Source organism: Monodelphis domestica, chromosome 2 (genome assembly GCF_027887165.1).
Source record: "Monodelphis domestica isolate mMonDom1 chromosome 2, mMonDom1.pri, whole genome shotgun sequence".
Lineage (NCBI taxonomy): Eukaryota > Metazoa > Chordata > Mammalia > Didelphimorphia > Didelphidae > Monodelphis > Monodelphis domestica.
In genome coordinates, this window is record NC_077228.1 from 459,969,814 (window position 1) to 459,988,598 (window position 18,785).

The window sequence follows — 18,785 nt, forward strand, 5'->3', positions numbered from 1 at the left end:
GGAAGGAAGGAAGGAAGGGAGAGGACAGGAGAAGAAGAAAAGAAGTCAGAATTTTCATCAATCACCTATCTAGTAGCGCCTCTTCATTTTCATAATTTTTCTAAAGTCAAAGAAAATGGCCCATCAATTATCTCCTACTCTATCTTCTCCTTATTGGTCACTTACCCTCTTGAGCCTCGTTTTCTGCAGATAATACTTGGTTCTAACAATAATTTCTAACTGAAACGTAACACATGAGGAAGCAAAGTGTGCCATGTCCATGAATTAAGATATTATCCCTCTCAACTAAAATCTTAGCATCTTTCCTCTTTTAGAAGGAGTTATATCAGTCAATAAACATTATTTATTAAGGGGTTGTATGACTCTGGGCGAATTACTTAATTTCTGTCTTCTCCAGATTCTTCATCTGTAAAATTAAGATAATGATACCAACTTTGCAGGGTTGTTGTGAAGAATAATTGAGATATTTGCATCAAAAATGCTATCTAAATCCTATTGTATTAAATATTCATTCAGCACATAGCTATTGATCGATTAGGGATGTGAGAGTGTTCGAGAAGGACTAGTAGTTCTGGTATGAGGGTTTGTCATGACCTTTTCAGGGTTACTTTCCTCCTTTGGAGTCCACCTACCATCTAGCTCTCACTCATGGCCCCCGGAAACTACTGCATGCCCAGCAGTCATACCTTGATAAAGGTAGTAGGCATCTTAGTAGGCAGACTAAACCAGGTTGAGGGTAACCAACAAGTCTCAAATCTGTCAGTGATTTAGGGGGCTGCCTACCTCAAATGCATAAAGGTTTTTGTTCCAAAGGTCACAAAGGAGCAGAAGCAGGCACTGTGCAGCACTTAGAGCTTGGTTAGTCTTTGGAGAAGCCAAGGTCACCCACTGCATTACAAGTCATCACCAGTGCTCCTGACATTTGTCTTGCCATTGGACGTGGATAACCTCTGGAAGAGAGAGTGAGACTGAAGACTTTCTACTATTCTGTTTCACTTAAATCCAACTTATACTTGAATCAAGACATTACAAGATAAGAGCAAAATGGATATGTGAACATAAAGGGAGATACCATAAGCAAATTAGCACAGGGAACATATGGATAGGAGAAGAATTTATGAATAAGCAAAAGATAGAAAGCATTGTGAGATATAAAATGGATAATTTTGAGTACATTAAATGGAAAAGGTTTTATATGAATAGAAGTAATGTAGCTAAAACTAGAAGGAAAGTTGGGGAGAAAGTTGGAGGAAATTAAGTTGGGGGAAAACTGCAGGCAGTTTCTCAGATAAAGGTCTCATATCTATATAGAAAACTTTGTCAAGTATATAAGAACATGGACCATTCTCCAACTTATAAATGGTCAATAGATAAGAACAGACAGTTCTTGGATAAAGAAATCAAAGCTATATATAACCATTTGAAAAAATGTTCTGATTAGAGAAATGCAAATCAAAACAACTCTAAGCTATATTTCATCTATTAGATTGGCTAAAATGATAAGAGTAAAATGACAAATGTTGGGGGAAATGTGGGAAAATGGAGACATTAACACTATTGATGGAAATGTGAGCTAATGCAACCATTTTGGAGAGCAATGTGGAATTATGCTCAAAGAGTTACAAAACTGCATGTGTGCATGTTGGTGAACCTATGGCACATGTCTCTGTGCATGCTGGAGGAGACTGCTCCCTTCCCTGTCTCCATGGTGCCTGAGGACATTTCTCATATAACCTGCCCCTCTACCCAGTAACTCAATGGAAACACTTCCTCCCTCCCCTAACTAGGGTAAGGTGGGGGGGCTCATATACAGCATGAGGATTGTAGTTTGGGCACTTGGTCTCTAAGAACTCTAAAAGGTTCACCATCACTGGTATAGATCTTTTGACCCTGTAATACTACTATTAGGTTTTTTGCTTAAGGTGATCTACAAAAAAAGGAAAACAACCTATATGTTCTAAAATATTTATAGCAGCTCTCTTTGTAGTGACAAAGAACTGGAAATTGAAGGGATGGATGCCCATCGTTTGGGAAATGACTAAACAAGTTTTGGCATATGATTATGATGGAATCCAACTACACTGTAAGAAGTGATGAACAGGCTGATTTTGGAAGAACATGGAAAGACCTACATAAAATTATGAAGAGTGAAATGAGCAGAACCAAAAGAACATTATATATAGCAACAGAAATATTGTTTTGGGGCAATTAAGTGGCTTAGTGGATAGACAGCCAAGACTGAAAATAGGAGGTTCTGGGTTCAAATATGAACTCAGACACTTCCTAGCTCTGTGACCCTGGGCAAGTCCCTTAACCTCAATTGCCTAGCCCTTACCATTCTTCAGCCTTGGAATATTGGAGATTTATTGTAAGGGTCATGTGTGTGTGTGTGTGTGTGTGTGTGTGTGTGTGTGTTTAGTTTGAAGAATGACTTCACCTCCAGACAAAAAGAACTGTTAAATAGAAATAAGAAGTGGTTTATTTATTCTATTTTTTACTTTTTGTCAAATGATGCCTTCTCCAATTGGTGAGGGAAGGGATGGAGGAAAGGAATTACCTGAGTATTTTAATGTAACAAACAAATTAATTTAATTTTTTCATTAAAAAAACACTACCCGGGGCAGCTGGGTAGCTCAGTGGATTAAGAGTCAGCCCTAGAGACTGGAGGTCCTAGGTTCAAATCTGGCCTCAGCCACTTCCTAGCTGTGTGACCCTGGGCAAGTCACTTGACCCCCATTGCCTAGCCCTTACCACTCTTCTGCCTTGGAGCCAATACACAGTATTGACTTCAAGACAGAAGGTAAGGGTTTATTAAAAAAAAAAAAAAAAACACTACCCCAGTGATGTAATTTTGGTTCTCTTGAAGTATGAAGGACAACAACCTATTGATTGGTTATTCTTGTGCAATGTAAGGTATTGTTTCTTATCTTCAAGGAATTTATACACTAGTAAAAGCCATCATAATATCTTGGATTTATAGAACATTTACATATATTGTTATCTAGTTTGATCTTCACAGTAACTTCAAGATAGGTGCTATTATTTTCCCCATATAAGGGACTTGCCCAGGGTCACACAGCTATTAAGTATCACACGATTTGAATCTAAATCAATTGATTCTATATTCAATGGTCTATTAACCACACAATGCTGACCACAGTGAGCTTATTGAACAGGAGATTTACCTACCTGGTTGCTGAGCTAGAGCAGATAATTTAGTCTTTAATGAGTTGCTCTGGTCAAGTGATTTATGATAGAGTCATCCAATTCATCTTCGAATTTGAACTCAGATCTCTTCCTTTAAAAAAAAAAAAACTTTTACGACTCTTAGGATAAATACTAAGTATTAGTTCCAAGGCAGAAGAGAGGTAAGAACTAGGTAATGGGGGGTAAGTGACTTGCCCAAGGTCACATAGCTCAGAAGTGTCAAAAGCCAAATTAGAAATAGTACTTGGCTTTCCTATTCACTGAAGTCACCTAGTTGCCCCTAGATTTCCTCTGACTCCAAGTTCAGTACCCTTTCCAATCTAGCAAGCGAGATTAGTACAAGAACAAGTGGGCTTCTGTATTTGCTCCCAGGCACAGCGTCCAAAGCAGACAGTGAACCTCCCAGTTCTCCAGTCCCCCCAGGTATGAAGTTAACCGGGACGAGGAGACAATCCTCGGCAAGGCAGCGCAGGCATTCGCCCAAGGGCCCGGTCCTTTAGCAATTTACTAGTTTACCTTGGGGCAGGCAGGGAGGCGGGGCTCCGTGGAGGCGGAGAGAGGTGCGCGGGGTGGGGCCGAAGGTCTTAGGGACACTTGGCACTTCGCGGCCCTGCGGGTCCCCGTTGGCCGCGTGGAGGCGCTGCCCGCCCAGCCCCACCCTCTTTCACCGCAGGGACCACCTGCAGGCAGCTCTGCCTGCAGCTCATGCATCTGCCGGTACTGGGCACCGGCAGGGGTGGCCCAGGCTCCTAGTCCCCTGCGGCGGGTGGCCAGCGGGTTGGCAGGATGCCGTGCTTCGGAGGCGAGTACCTGGTAAGCGCCTTGCTCTGCCTGGGGGAAGCCTGCAAGGAACGGGTGGGCATCGGGTCCCGCACCTGCTACCCCACTGCGTCCCGGGGAGAAGGAGCAAAGGAATGGGGGCCGGCGGAGTGAAGCGCGTCCCGGGACCCCAGTCCGCTGAATTGTGGGGAGTAGCAAACTTTCTAGTCACCTTCCGTAGAGCTGTGTCCTTATTTGCACTCTCCACAACACCCCACCCTACTTCCATTTCCTAGGGGCAATCTCTGGTAGTTGGGGTATATGGCACTGGGCTAAGGCAGGAAGTGAAAGCTGCATCCAGGTGCATGTTGCTGCAGCGAGCAGGTGGTATAATAATAGTAAAAATAACAACAATGACATTTAGGATTTATATAGTACTTTAAGGTTTGCACAACGAATGCTGCTTTCAAAAATTGTTTCTGAACAGCGATCCCTCCCTTAGGTCAACAGCTATTCCTGGTATTATATTTCTGCCATTAAAGAATGGTTAGAAAGGTTAAAGCTTTCCATTTCAGTTCCTGGGGTTCAGTTGGAAAGTTGAGACCCACGTGGTTACTAATCCTCTCCTAGCCTTTCCTCCACCCACTTACCCCCAGTGTTTTTTTTTCTTTAAAAGGTTTCTGCGGAGGAAAGCCCTAGACAGAGAGAGTGGAGACCCCAGATTTATAGAAAATGCACAGACCCAGCGTGGTTAATCCTGTTCTTTCTCTTTTGGACTGGTTTGGTAAGTGTGTTGGCTGGGCAACAGAGAGTGTGTGTGTGTGAGTGAGTGAGTGAGTGAGTGAGTGAGTGTGTGTGTGTGTGTGTGTGTGTGTGTGTGTGTGTGTGTGTGTGTGTGTGAAAATTCGGACAGATTCTAGTTCCTGGATGGGAGAAGCTAGAACCCCTGAGTTCTAAGGTTCCTGCAAGCTCGGACATTCTGCAGTGATAATTTTTGTTTGGAATTTGCTTTTTAAAAATATAAATGCCAGTGCTTAGCACAATGCCTAACATATAGTAGGTGCTTAATAAATATAGATTACATTGTTTTATATGGGTAATCCTAAGGAGTCTTCTTGGAAATTTCCTGTGTCCTTTGGCCTGAACTCATGTGAAATTTTCTCCTCCTGCCCCTGTGCCAGATGTTAATGGGAGACTCTCTAAGGGACACCAGCTCAGGAGCTTGCCAAGTGATGATAATGCCATCCAGTGTTTCTGTTTGTTTCATGGATGTATGCTTATTCCCTTGCTACCAGAGATTACTGCCTGGGAGCACAGGTTATTATCAGAAAGTAATTTGGGATTTCCTTTAGGAAATCAGTGAAAAGAATTATGGAAGGCAGCCTGTGAGAATTGCGTTAAATTTGTCATCTGAACATAAGTTTCCAGCTCAAATCCAAGTTTTTGCCACTTATCACCCAGGTGACCTTGGGCCAGTCACTTTAACTCTAGCAGCCTCAGTTTTCCTCTTTGTAAAATGAAGGATTTGGATTGGGTGGCCTCTGTTCTCAATACACAATCTTAATTGTTACACATTTTGATTATTCACTTGGCAATTAAAACTGAGACCAACCCTGGGAGAGTGTCCAAGTGACTCTTGGGAGTTGTCCTGGACACACACCCTCTTGATATTTTGTGCCTGGAGCCAAAAGTTAACAATGCCTTAGTCCTTGCTTTAAGGTGTATGGTCCCTTTTCCCCTTCCCACCCCATGTACACAACTGCCTCTCTTTTCCAGCAAATAGAGGACACCATGGATCTTTCTTCAGCTGAAGTTCAATTTGGTTCTGTCTCCCAATCTTGCCAGCCCAAATGTTTGCAGAAGAGTTTATAGGATTACTGCACAGTGTTCTCTCTCTCTCTCTCTCTCTCTCTCTCTCTCTCTCTCTCTCTCTCTCTCTCTCTCTCTCTCTCTCTCTCTCTCTCTCTCTCTCTCTCTCTCTCTCTCTGCCTTCCCTCCCTCCTTAAAGATACCTTGTACAACTGAAAAGAGCTTTTTATTCATTGAAAAGAAAGAGAGACTAGTCTCACCTGTTCAGGGCATACCACTTGCTACCTTGTCAATGATTAATTCTGAAGGCAATGGAACAGCTTCCAAGGCTTGTACACCTGGAATGAGATCCTGACATTGCCTGGAGCCCAGGTCTGCATTGAATGTAGGCACGTGTCACTTTTGTCTTCCTTTAACACTGGTAAAGACGATATTTGTTGACTTTACTAATTGGTTTCCTACAAGGCAATGTGATGCTGGGAGCTGGATTGGGAGTCAGTAAAATACTACGGATATCATCTTAGTTCAACAACAATAATAATGTTTCAGTTGTTTTTCAGTTGTGTATTACTTTTCATATCCCAATTATAGGTTTTCTTGGCAAAGCTACTGAAGTGGTTTGCCATTTCCCTTCTCCAGCTTATTTTAAAATGAGGAAACTGAGGCATGCAGATTTAAGTGACTTCCCTAAGGTCACACAGCTAGTATCTGATTTGAACTCAGGAAGAGAAGTCTTCCTGACTCCAAGCCTGGCACTCAATCCACTATGCCACCTAGCTACTCAATAATAATAATGATTAGCTTTTATATAATGCTTTAAGATTTACAGAGAGTTTTATATATTTTATCACATTTGATTCTCACAAAAACCCTGTGAGTTTAGTGCTACTTTATCTTCATTTTACTGATGAATAAACTGAGGCTAAGAAGTTGTAGTTTGCCTAGCTACAAGGATACCCATTCCTGCTCTAAAACTGTCATCCTTTAAAAAATTTTTTTTTATTTTAAAAATATTTTTCCATGTTTACATATTTTATTTTCTTTCTCTCCCCTCTTCCCTTCCCCCTCCCAGGTCCAATAAGCACTTTCACTGGGTTATACAAATGTTATCACTTATGCCTGTTTCCATATGATTTATTTTTGCAATAAAGCAATCTTTTAAAACCAAAACCCCTAATCATATATCCATATAAACAAATGACAAGTCATTTGTTTTTTTCTTCTGTGTTTCTACTCGCACAATTCTTTCTCTGGATGTGGATAGAGTTCTTTCTCTTAAATCCCTTAGGATTGTCTTACAGTAGCAAAGTCCATTACATTGTATTGTTCTACAATGTTTCACTTTCCAAGTATACTGTTCTCTTAGTTCTGCTCATTTCACTCTGCATCAGTTCCTGGAGTTCTTCCAGTTCATATAGAAATCCTCCAATATATCATTCCTTCAATAGTATTCCATCATCATCACATACCACAATTTGTTCAGCCATTCCCCACTTGAGGGACACCCCTTCATTTTCCAATTTTTTATCACCACAAAAAGTGCGGCTATGAATATTTTTGTACAGGTATTTTTCATTATCTCTTTAGGGTAGAAACCTAGTAATGGTATTGCTAGATCAAAGACATGCATTTTTTAAAGTCTTTTGGGCATAGTTCCAAATTATCTTCCAGAATGCATGGATCAATTCACAGTTCCACCAGCAGTGTATTAGTGTTCTAATTTTGCCACAACCCCTCCAACATTTATTATTTTTTCCTTTACTGTCATATTGGCCAATCTGCTAGATGTGAGGTAGTACCTCAGAGTGGTTTGATTTGCATTTCTCTAATCAGGAGGGATTATTATTATTATTATCAGGAAAAAAGAATACTTTTTTATGTGATTGTTCATAGTTTTGATTTCTTCATCTGAAAGCTGCCTATTCATAACCCTTGACCATTTGTCAATTGGGGAATGGCTTGATTTCTTGTACATTTGACTTGGTTTCTTATAAATTTGAGAAAATAGACCTTTGTCAGAGAATTTTGTTATAAAAATTTTCCCCCAGATTGTTGCTTCCCTTCAAATTCTGAGTGTATTGGTTTTGTTTGTATAAACCCTTTTTAATTTAATGTAATCAGAATTATTCATTTTATATTTTATAAGGTTCTCTATCTCTTACCTGGTCTTAAATTCTTTCCTTTCCCATAGATCTGACAGGTATGCTATTCTATGTTTACCCAATTTACTTATAATTTCCCTCTTTATATTTAAGTTATTTACCCATTTTGAATTTATCTTGGTATAGGATATGAGATGTTGATCTAAACCAAATTTCTCCCATACTGTTTTCCAATTTTCCCAGCAGTTTTTGTCAAATAGTGGGTTCTTGTCCCCAAAGCTGGGATCTTTGGGTTTATCAAACACTATCTTGTTGAAGTCATTTACCCCTAGTCTATTCCATTGATCCACCTTTCTATCTCTTAGCCAGTACCGTATTTTGATGACCACTGCTTTATAGTACAGTTTAAGATCTGGTACTGCGAGGCCCCTATCCTTCACTTTTTTTCATTATTTCCCTTGATATTCTTGATCTTTTGTTCTTCCAAATGAACTTTCTTATAATTTTTTCTAATTCTATAAAAAAAAATTTTGGTAGTTGATAGGTATGGCACTGAATAAGTAAATTAGGTAGGGATTGTCATTTTTATTATATTAAGTCATCCTACCCATCAATAATTAATGATTTTCCAATTATTTAGATATATTTAAAATTATCATCTTAAACATAATATGTGGAAATAAAGGAAAATATTCTAGGTACAATACAGAGTTTGAGGGTGAGAACTTCAAAGCTCTGGAATTTTTTCAGAGTAAGGGAGGGAACAGGGTTGACCATTTAAGTACTAGAGAGAGATGTGTAACATTCTTTCAGACTGTCTCTAATTTTCCCCACAGATTGTATGTCTTTCCATAGTGTTCCAGAGTGCCCATTAGCCTTTTAAGGCAGGCGAGCAGATGCCTGCCCAGAGCTGCTTTCTCTCACAAATGATAGTTTTATTCATCGACTCTCAGGTCCAAGATCATTCCAGGAAGAAGCTTTAGCTAAAAAGGCCTTCACTTTCCTGAGCCAAAGCTCTGAGAAAGGGGCAAGCAGCCCATCTCTAATAGGAGCCAAGCAGAAAGCCATGAGTTCAGGAGAGAGGGAAATGGCTTTCAGGATCTCCTGCCTCTCTATGGGAGGAGGAACTCGGGACTCTGAATGGCCAGTGGTGTTCTTCTCTTCATCAATCAAATATCTTCATTAACGAGCTTCCTTCCCACCTTACTCAGTGCCTCCTTTGCCCTGAGCTCACTGGGGGCTTTTAATTTCTCTCCCAACCGCATTTTCCACAATAAACTGAAAAAGTTTTCCCTCTTGTCTTCTGCATTCAGGAAGTCCTGGCTGGTTACAAGGTAGAGAATTCTGTTTCACAGGCAGGATTTGAAGGAGATTAATTCTGTGCATTTTGTTTAAAAGATGAGCTTTCTATTTGCTTATATATTAAGTCATTGTGAATGAAGGGGAAGGACAAATTAAGCCATGAGTAATGAAAAATTCCAAAACTGCAGAAGTTTGCAAAAACATGTGGTGATATATATATAGACTCTTGGATTTAAAGTCAGGAAGGCATTGCTGTTTAAGTCTATGAGGGGGAATAGGGGTTATTTTTAAAGGGGTTGGACTGGATTATTTAAGAGTGTGGTCACCAGGAATTTAATTTATTCCAAAGAGATTTATTTACAATTTATTTGCAAAATGTATGAAGAGTGAAATAAGAAAATCAGAGAGAGGATAGGGTAAGATATCTAGGGTAAGCACTAAGTAATTTACTCATAGCCCCTGGTTCAACCCAGGCACAGAGAGTTAGTTCTTAGACCTCGGTAAAGCTGAGGACCTGAGGAAGTCTCTCTCAAGAGGTAAATCTCTCCTGAGGCTAGTTTTTTTTTCCCAGAAAATCCACAGTTAAGAGTCAGCTTTTCATTTACCATGTGTTGGTTCAAAGGAAGGGATTTTAGAATAGCCTCACCAGGAACAGGGTCTTGGGTCCAGCCTCCTCTCCAAAGAATGAAGAACTCCCCCTCACAGGAGGTGACAGCTCCTTTTAAAGACGCTTCTTTTGCATCACTTCCTGTGTCTTCCCCTAATTTTATGTCTACCAATCACCATTGAAGCTTTGCTTTAAGACTGCCCAGGAGGGGGCAGCTAGGTAGCTCAGTGGATTGAGAGTCAGGCCTAGAAACGGGAGGTCCTAGGTTCAAATCTGACCTCAGACACTTCCCAGCTGTGTGACCCTGGGCAAGTCACTTGACCCCCATTGCCTAGCCCTTACCACTCTTCTGCCTTAGAGCCAATACATAGTATTGACTCCAAGACAGAAGGTAAGGGTTTAAAAAAAAAAAAGACTGCCCAGGGGCAGTTAGTTTAATTCTGATTCATCACCCACTGTTGCGCATGTGGGTCACAGACCTCCCACTTAATGATTAAGTGGGATGTTTATACTTTTGGTAATTAGATCTAAAAATGGGCAGGTCTCCATACTCAACTTTTAAGTAGGGTATTTACACTTTTGATGATTAAATCTAAAAATAGGCAGGGTTTACAATTTTAATCTTCACAATCAGGGGAGAGTTAATTTTAATCTTCACAAGTCCTTTCAGGTGGGACTCTTTGTGACTGCATTTGGGGTTTTCTAGGCAAAGATACTAGAGAGGTTTTTCCATTTCCTTCTCCAGCTCATTTTACAGATGAGGAAACTGAGTCACTTAGGATTAAATGACTTGCTCAGGGTCACATAGCTAGTAGGTATCTGAGCCAAATCCTACCTCCCTCATTGGTGGCATGACACTTTTAATCTCTCTCTAAGTCTCAACATCCTCATTTATAAAATCAGGATAAAAGAGAAGCTACATAACACAGTGTATACACAGGGCTGCAGGCTTGGAGTTGAAAGGACATGGGTTCATGTCTGGTCTCAGACACTTCCTAGATGTGTGGCCCTGAGCAAGTCACTTAATCCAAATTGCAGAGTTGTTACTGCAGCTCTTTTGTCTTAGAATTAATACTATACAGATGAGAGATGAGAGGTCCATTGCAACTTAAGAGCCGGGATTCTCTGATGAGATTTCCCCTTTTTCTATCAAAGTTTCTTTAAGAACTTCTGGAGCTATCAGTAACCACTTTTGTGAGGACAAGGCTGAGTTTCATCCCATGTTCTCCTTGGATTTTACCTAGATGTTCATCATGGGCTATTCTGTGATAGCTGGAGCTGCAGGACGGCTGGTGTTTGGCTATGACAGCTATGGGAATGTGTGTGGCAAGAAGAACTCCCCTGTGGAAGGGGCCCCTCTTTCTGGACAGGACATGACAAAAAAGAAGTAAGTGACTTCTTAAGTAACTAAGAGATCATTGTCCATAATTCAGATAACCATGATAACAATGACATTTCTATAGCAGTGTAAGGTTTGCAAAAAAAATCATAGTTTATAGGATTATAGAGGAAAGGGAAAAAAATATTACAGTCATCCCTTGCTATATTGCGGTTCCCTTTTGAGGCCTCACTGTATTGTGGGTTTTTTTTTTTTAATCTAATTCTGTATCACTGAATTACACTTATGGCACACTATTGGCTGATGGAATGAAAGTTGACCAACCATAGCACTGTGTTCTGTATCCTGGGAGCTGATTGGCTCAGTGACTGTAGGTTAATAAGAGTATGGAAAAGGTTTATAGGAGAATGGGAAGGGTTTATAAAACCTTAAAATATATGTAAATAACCAAATAAATATAACGCCTCTACTTCACAGATTTTCACCTATTGCAGGGGCCTCTGGAATGTCATTCCCATGATAGGTGAGGAATCACTGTATATAGTGCCTACTATGTGCCAGGCACTGTGTTAAGCACTTTATAAGTATTATCTCATTTGATCCTTAAAACAATCCTTCAGGATAGGAGCTATATTATTCCCCGATTCACAGTTGAGGAAAATGCAGTAAATGAAGATAAAGTGTTTTGCCCAGGGTCCCACAGATAGGTGATGCAATGGATAAAGCCCCAGGCTTGGAATCAGGAAGAATCAAGTTCAAATGTGGCCTCAAAATCTTGTTAGCTGGGTGACCCTGGGGAAGTCACTTAACCCTGTTAGCCTCAATTTCCTCATCAGTAAAATGAGTGAGAAGGAATTGGCAAACCACTCCATTATCTTTGTCAAGAAAACCTCAAATGAGATTACAAAAAATTAGACATGACTGAACAACACCACTCAGCTAGTAGGTCTTAAGGCTGGATTTGAATTTAGCTCTTCCAGACTCCAAGCTCATCATTCTATCCACTAGGTCACCTATCTCTAATTATACATCATGGAATTATAGATCTAGACTTGCCTGGAACTTTAGATGGCCTCTAATCTAATCTCCTCCGTTTGTAGAATTTGAAACTGAGGTCCATGGTGGTTCAGTGTTTTGCCAAATGTAACCCAGGTACTAATTTTTAGATCTGAATCTAGGTCCTCTGACCCCAGAGTCAGCAGCCTATATGTTTAATTGAACGACTCAGCAAACACAAATTAAGCACCTACTAGGCAAAAACAAATTGGAATTTCAGTGTAAGAAAAGATTTCAGCAGCCATCTTGTCCAAACCCAATCCATATCCAGAAAGGAACCCCCATTATGAGACCCAAGATACCCTATGAGGAGCATGATAATAATAACAATAGCCCTGAAAAGCTTGTCAGCAGACTACAGGAAGACTCCTAAGAATGGGGAACCTTCCAAGGTAGCCCATTTGGCTAGACAGTCTTTGCCTTCAAAGAGGCGGAGGGAGATGAGACAACTAGACAAACAACTCTAATACTAGGAGACTATAAGTAGATACAAAGGAGAGGTTGAGGGAAATATTGAGGCAGGCTTCTTCATAGAAGAGATAATGTTTGAGAAGAAAGAGAATGATTTCAACAAACAGTAGAATATGGGCAAGTTTTTTCTAGACACAAAACAGGGAGAGAACATGTCTAGTCTGGTGAGAAGAGCAGGTAATAAAGCAAGAAAGGAAGGTTGGCTCCAATTGTAGAGGGCTTTGAATGTCAAGTTAAGGACTTTCCATTTTATTCCCCACTAACACTTGGGTACAGAAAATAGTGTGATCAGATCTGTGTACTGAAAAAAAATTATTGTAGCAGTAATTTCAAAAACAGATTGGAGAAGGGAAAAATTGTTGTTGTTGTTTCAAGCCATTTCATTGGTGGTTTCCAATTCTTAGCAACCCCATTTAGTATTTTCTTAGCAAAGATACTGGAGTGGTTTGCCATTTTCTTCTTCAGCCCATTTTACAGATGAGGAAACTAAGGCCAACAAGGTTAAATAACTTGCCCAGAGTCACACAGCTGTAAATGTCTGAGGTCAGATTTGAATTCAGGAAGATGAATCTCCCTGATTATAGGCTGGGTACTCTGTCTACAGTCTATTGTTTACTTAGATACCTATAAGGGAAAGATTAGAGATAGCCTAATTAGGAAGCCATTTTTTGCTGTACTCTTTTAGAACAGTGATGAAGACCTGAACTAGAGAAGTTATAGGAGAGATGTAAAAGAGTAGACAGATAGGAGAAAGATTATCAAAGTGGAATCCAGAAGCCCTTCCAGCTGATTTAGTTGTGAGGATAAGGGAGGGAGAAGAACCAAAGATAAATTTGAGATATGGGACTTATGTGACTAGGAGGTTGGTGGTGCCATCAACAGAAATGGAAAAATCAGGAGGTACACTATAATTGGAAGGGATCTCCATCATTGTTTAGTCTAACCTATGCCCCAAAAGGCAGGCCTCTACAACAATACCCCAAGAAGTGATCATGCTCTGTTTGCTTAAAGTCCTCTGCTGATGGAAAATGCACTCTATCCCAAGGCAATACATTCCACTTTGGGATAGTTCTCATTGTTAAAAAGTTTTTCCTGTTCTGCCCTTTGGGGCCAAATCGATAAAGTCTAATCTCGCTTATAAATGACAGCCTTTCAAGGTGAGAAGATGACTTCTGTTTTGGACACAATAAATTTGAAGTATCAAAGGGACACCCAAGTGAAGATGGTAATATTCAGTCCAAACTTGGAAAATGAAGCTAGAGTTCATTGGAGAGTTTGAGTAAAGATGGAGTTTTGAGAGTCTTGAGAATAAACAACCAGGGGCCTGAATTAGATTTCCCCAAAAGATAATATAGATAGAAGAGAAGAAAGTCTTTAAAAGGAGGGAGGAGGAAGGGAATAGAGATAAAAAGAAAGTGAAAGAAATTTGGGGATGTCCATGGATGGTAAGAGAAAGAACAACCAGAGAAATAAATCAAAAAGCAGGGGACGGGGCAGAAAGACCACATGAAAGATATGTCATAAAAGGAAAAAGAAGAAGGATTCATAAGTAGTCCATGGGACTAAGTCCTATGAGAAGAGACAAAGGAGCATAGATTAAGAACTAGAAGGGACCTTAGAAGCCAAGTCCAAATAAAGAAACTGAGGATGAAAGAAATTAAGTCTTAGGTCACATAACTTGTAAGTTTCTGAGGAAAGATTTGAATTTGGGTCTTCCTGACTCCAACTCCAGCACTTAAACTCACTCGCTGGTCAAAAGAGCTCATGAAGGGACTGCTTGTTTGGAGAATTAGGAAGCTATTGGTGACCCGGGAAAGAACAGTTTCAGGAAACTGAAGACAAAAACCCAAATTAGGGGGTGGAGAAATGAGGGAGAAAATTATATTTTAAGAAGTTGAGGAAGCTAATATAAGTATCAACTACTTTTTCTAGAATTTTTTGGCAATAAAAGGAAGAAGAGGTGATAGCGTAGGGAGACAGAGAAGGGAATCATGGAAAAGAGTTGTTTTTGAAGTTTTTTGTTTTAATAGATTGGAGACCCAAGTATCCTAGTAGGCAAAAGGGAAGGTCTGTTTGGTGATGGTTTTGAGACTTCTCCATCCCAGTTGTCAGTTCAGAAGTGGGAGGGAGAGAGGGAGAAGAAAAGAGCCCAGTGGAGAAGGAGAATGCCCAGGCCCAATCATGTGAACTTTGCTCTACCTAGAACAATCCCCAAATGTAGCTCCAAAAGTCTTTTGAATGTGGGTATGAGAGTGCCATATGTGGTGCTTCCCTGACCAAAATGTTTATGTATTTGTTCATGTGTCCTTATGCAAGAGGAATGAGGCTGTTGTTCCTCTCTGCCCCCTTCCTATACCTTCCAACCCCAGCTTTCCCCTCTACAGAACATTATTATGTGAATGTTTACTTGCACCCACTCAGGTTTAAAATATATTTTGTTTTAGTTTGGGACCTGTGATCTCATTTATGTGGGGAACTGCCAGCATGGAAACTCCCTCTCCAGACACAGAGCAGCCACTCAGTTATAATTTATGGTTTTCAAGATTTGCCAGGGAGGCACTTACTTACAGGAGAAGTATTCCCTCCCCTCTATCTTCCCTCCAGTCACATTATTAGTCTGTGTAAGAGGCAAGACTTGAAGGTTGTCCTTACTTTAACCTTCATGCTTCCTCTATCATTTATTTTCAGCAATCAACAAGTATTTGTTAAGCTTGATTTTATTTTATTGATTAAGCATCTGTTATGTGTTAGGTATTCAAGACACAGCTTAAAGAATGAAATGATCCCCACTCACAGGATTTCATTCCAGTGAGAGTGAAAAGTAGTCCATATAGAAGTATATTTTAGACAACTGACCACAAACTACCCATGATCCATTTAACAGCTACTTCCACTCTGGATCACAGACTCATGGGGCCAAAAGGGATCTTAGTGATCATCTAGGTCCATGCTGGAGAACCTATGGCACATGTGCTGGAGTAGGCTGCTCCCTTCCTCCTCTCCACCATGCCTAAGAACATAACCTGTCCCTCTACCCTTCAACTCAGTGGGAGTGCTTCTTCCCTCCCATGCCTGGGGTAAGGAAGGGCTTAACTCACATGCCTCATGAGGGTACAGTTTGGGCAGTTAGTCTTTAAAAGGTTCTCCATCACTGATCTAAATAGAAGGAAACAAGCATTTATTAATGGACTACTCTATACCAGGCACTGTGACAAGAACTTTACAAATATTACTCATTTGATCCTCAAAGCAGCCTTAGGAGATAGATGCTGTTGTTATCTCCATTTTAGAGGTCTGAACTAAATAAGGATTAAATTAATTACCCAGGGTCACACAACTAGTGAGTAGCTGCGGATGGATTTGAACTCAGATTTTTCTAACTCTAGGACTGGTGCTCTGTCAACTGCATGGTCACCTAGTGGCCTTTTCTAGTCTAACCCACTTACAAATCCAAATCCATAGATACACAAATATAAATATCTCTGTGAAGATGCTAAATTGGAAGGAATAGGAATGTTTGTTAGGGCCATATGAACTTTACTAATACTCTTGTTGGGTGGTCAGTGTAGAGGTGATAGACTCATAGCTTAAGAGCAGAATGGAACTTTAGAATACCCCCCACTCAAGGACATGGATTTTCTTCAGTCATGTGCCTTTTTGGTAGATTACTCTAAGGGGGTACCCATTCTTCCAAAGAGATACTGAAAGCATTGACAGAAGAACATGATCTAAGTTTACTTTTTATATATATTTTATTTTATTTATTAAATATTTTCTATATTTATTATGTACATATAATGTAACATAATATAACATAAATGTATTGTTCCTACATTTGCTTTAATGTAAGTACCTTAATATTGGGGAGAGAAGAGTCATCTAGAGATCACACAGGTAGTAAGTGCCATGGCTAGGATTTGAACCCATCTTTTCAGATTCCAAGACTAACATGCTTTCTGCTATAAAATACTCTAAAGGCTCCAGTTAAAAATTAACAAGAAATATGACCTAAAACATACTTCTCTTTTGTCTTCTCTCTAGGCATGTATTCTTTATGAATTCCTGTTACCTGGAACTCAAAGATCTTCAAATCAATTCCATCGCTCTCTGTGTATCTAGCTGTCCTGAACAACAACTAGACACTCTAGAAGATGTCCAGCTCTTTGCCAAGAACAATGGTAGGAATCAGACAGCCCAGACTGGCACTTCCCTTCCCCTGCCCATCTGAAACTTACCAAGTATGGCATGCAGTTATCTTCATGAGATGGGGTGTTTTCCTTCCTTGCTAGGGTTCCCTGGCATTGAATAATAGAAGTGATAGGTTTCTCTACAGTTTGTTCAGTGTCATCCAGGTGTATCTGAATTTATCTGAAACATTACCTGCTTTGTATGTGTTTGAGGCTGGAGGATATTTTTCTCCCATGAAAAATGCCACCATGCAACTTGTAGGCCAGTGCAAGACATGTGGCTGATTTACAAATGATCAAGGAAGGGAACAGAAGGAAGTAAGTTAATTTATTTTGTTTTCCCCAGGTTTCAGTTATCTAAGTTCAACTCAAACCCTGCAGGTCTCCCTATAGCAGTATTCTGCCCTGAGCTGCAGTCTCTTCTGCTTCTACTTGCACTTTTTTAGGGTTTTTTTTTCGGGGAGGGGGGCAGGAATTAGAGCACCGAGCCAAGGGGCAGAAATAGGGAGAGAAAGTGTGTATATTTGGGGGTCATCAGGTGCTTGCCTATTATATCTGGTTTCAACCATCTGAGGTAGGTGTTGGAACACATCCCCAAGCATACAAGGGCTCCACTGTCTGTAGCAGAATTGTACCACCTCTCATGAATTTTGCAGTCCACTAATATCTTCAGATCTTTTTTTTAAAACAAATAACCACTGTTAGCCACGTTTCCAACTTGAAATATAGCATTCTTTCTACTGCACAGAAGAGCAGTGTTTCTAAAACAAAGCAAATAGGACCAAGAACTCAAACTCTGTCCCAAATGTAACTCTCTTTATGAAACAAACTCAAATATGAACAAACATGAAGACTCTACTCTAAAAGGCAGAATTCATACTGAATCTTATTCCTAGCACTACAAGAATGTACCATACTACCTGCCACTGCTGCAGGGTCATGTAAGAAATCAGCTTCAATGAGAGAGCCGTAGGCAGAAGGGACATCTCTTTGTGATTCAGAGCCACAATCATTCCAATAATCCCCAGCCTTCTTCCTAGCTCAGGTTCACTCACTCACTCTGTTTCACCCACAGATCAGTAAACAGGTAATAAATGTCTCCGAAGGAGGGCTTTGACACTGTTTAGACTACTTGAGCTATTATAGAGAGGATTTCCTGCTGGGCAGTGGTCAGGCTAAATCCTAGAAATATAGATAATCTCCCAGAACCCATCAAACTCATCAGATTCTCTATTTTTGTACTTTTAGGTTCCTTCCTTTGTGTTTATAACTTGAATTTTGCAAACTACACTCAGAATCTAAGTGCTGCTTCGTTGTGTCCCAGGCTACCCATTCCACCAAGGTAGGACACTGCCCATGGAGTCACAGCCCATTAGAGTGGAAGGAATCAGAGTATACTCGGTTTAGGGCTAGGAGGGGCAGAGAGGGTCCAGCTCCTGATTTTATAGATGTATCTGAAGTCTAAAGAGATTCAGCTTATTGATTGATTTACCTAAAGTCACCAAAGTAATTCAGTTTGGGGACAATTAGGTAGCTCAGTGGATAGAGATCCAGGCTTGGAGACTAGAACTCATGGGTTCAAATCTGACTTCAAACACTTCCCAGCTGTGTGACCCTGGGCAAGTCACTTAACTCCCATTACCTAGCTCTTACCCCTCTTTTGCCTTGGAACCAATAGACAGTATTGATTCCAAGATAGAAGGTAAAGTTAAGTTTAAAAAAAAAAAAAGGAATAATTCACTTTTAGTTCCTCTTTCTCCAAAGCCAGCACAAGGCTTAAATAGTATTTCTGAATTTATATTTCAAGGGATGCCAAACTCAGATAAAAATGGAGCCACTAAACCATACACAAGAATCCCTTCAGGCTATATTTTGACTTAGAAAACTTAGAAAATCACATGTTATCTCATTTTATTGTATTTTTATTTATTTTGTTAAATAATTCC

The 18,785-nt window shown here is 40.1% G+C and overlaps 1 protein-coding gene across 2 annotated transcripts in view; it reads left to right on the forward strand.

Moving 5' to 3' along the window:
• Positions 1-3,802: 3,802 nt before the first annotated feature.
• SLC44A3 (solute carrier family 44 member 3) overlaps positions 3,803-18,785 on the forward strand; it is a 103,281-nt gene continuing 88,298 nt past the window's right edge. The window contains exons 1-5 of one of the 2 annotated variants that reach the window (XM_007485002.3): positions 3,803-4,020; positions 4,643-4,750; positions 11,031-11,173; positions 16,694-16,830; positions 18,088-18,181. In XM_007485002.3, the coding sequence (XP_007485064.1) occupies positions 3,994-4,020; positions 4,643-4,750; positions 11,031-11,173; positions 16,694-16,830; positions 18,088-18,181 (509 nt within the window). In that variant the 5' untranslated portion in view covers positions 3,803-3,993. The remainder of the gene's footprint in view (positions 4,021-4,642; positions 4,751-11,030; positions 11,174-16,693; positions 16,831-18,087; positions 18,182-18,785) is intronic. The other variant, XM_001381780.5, reaches the window with a different exon arrangement.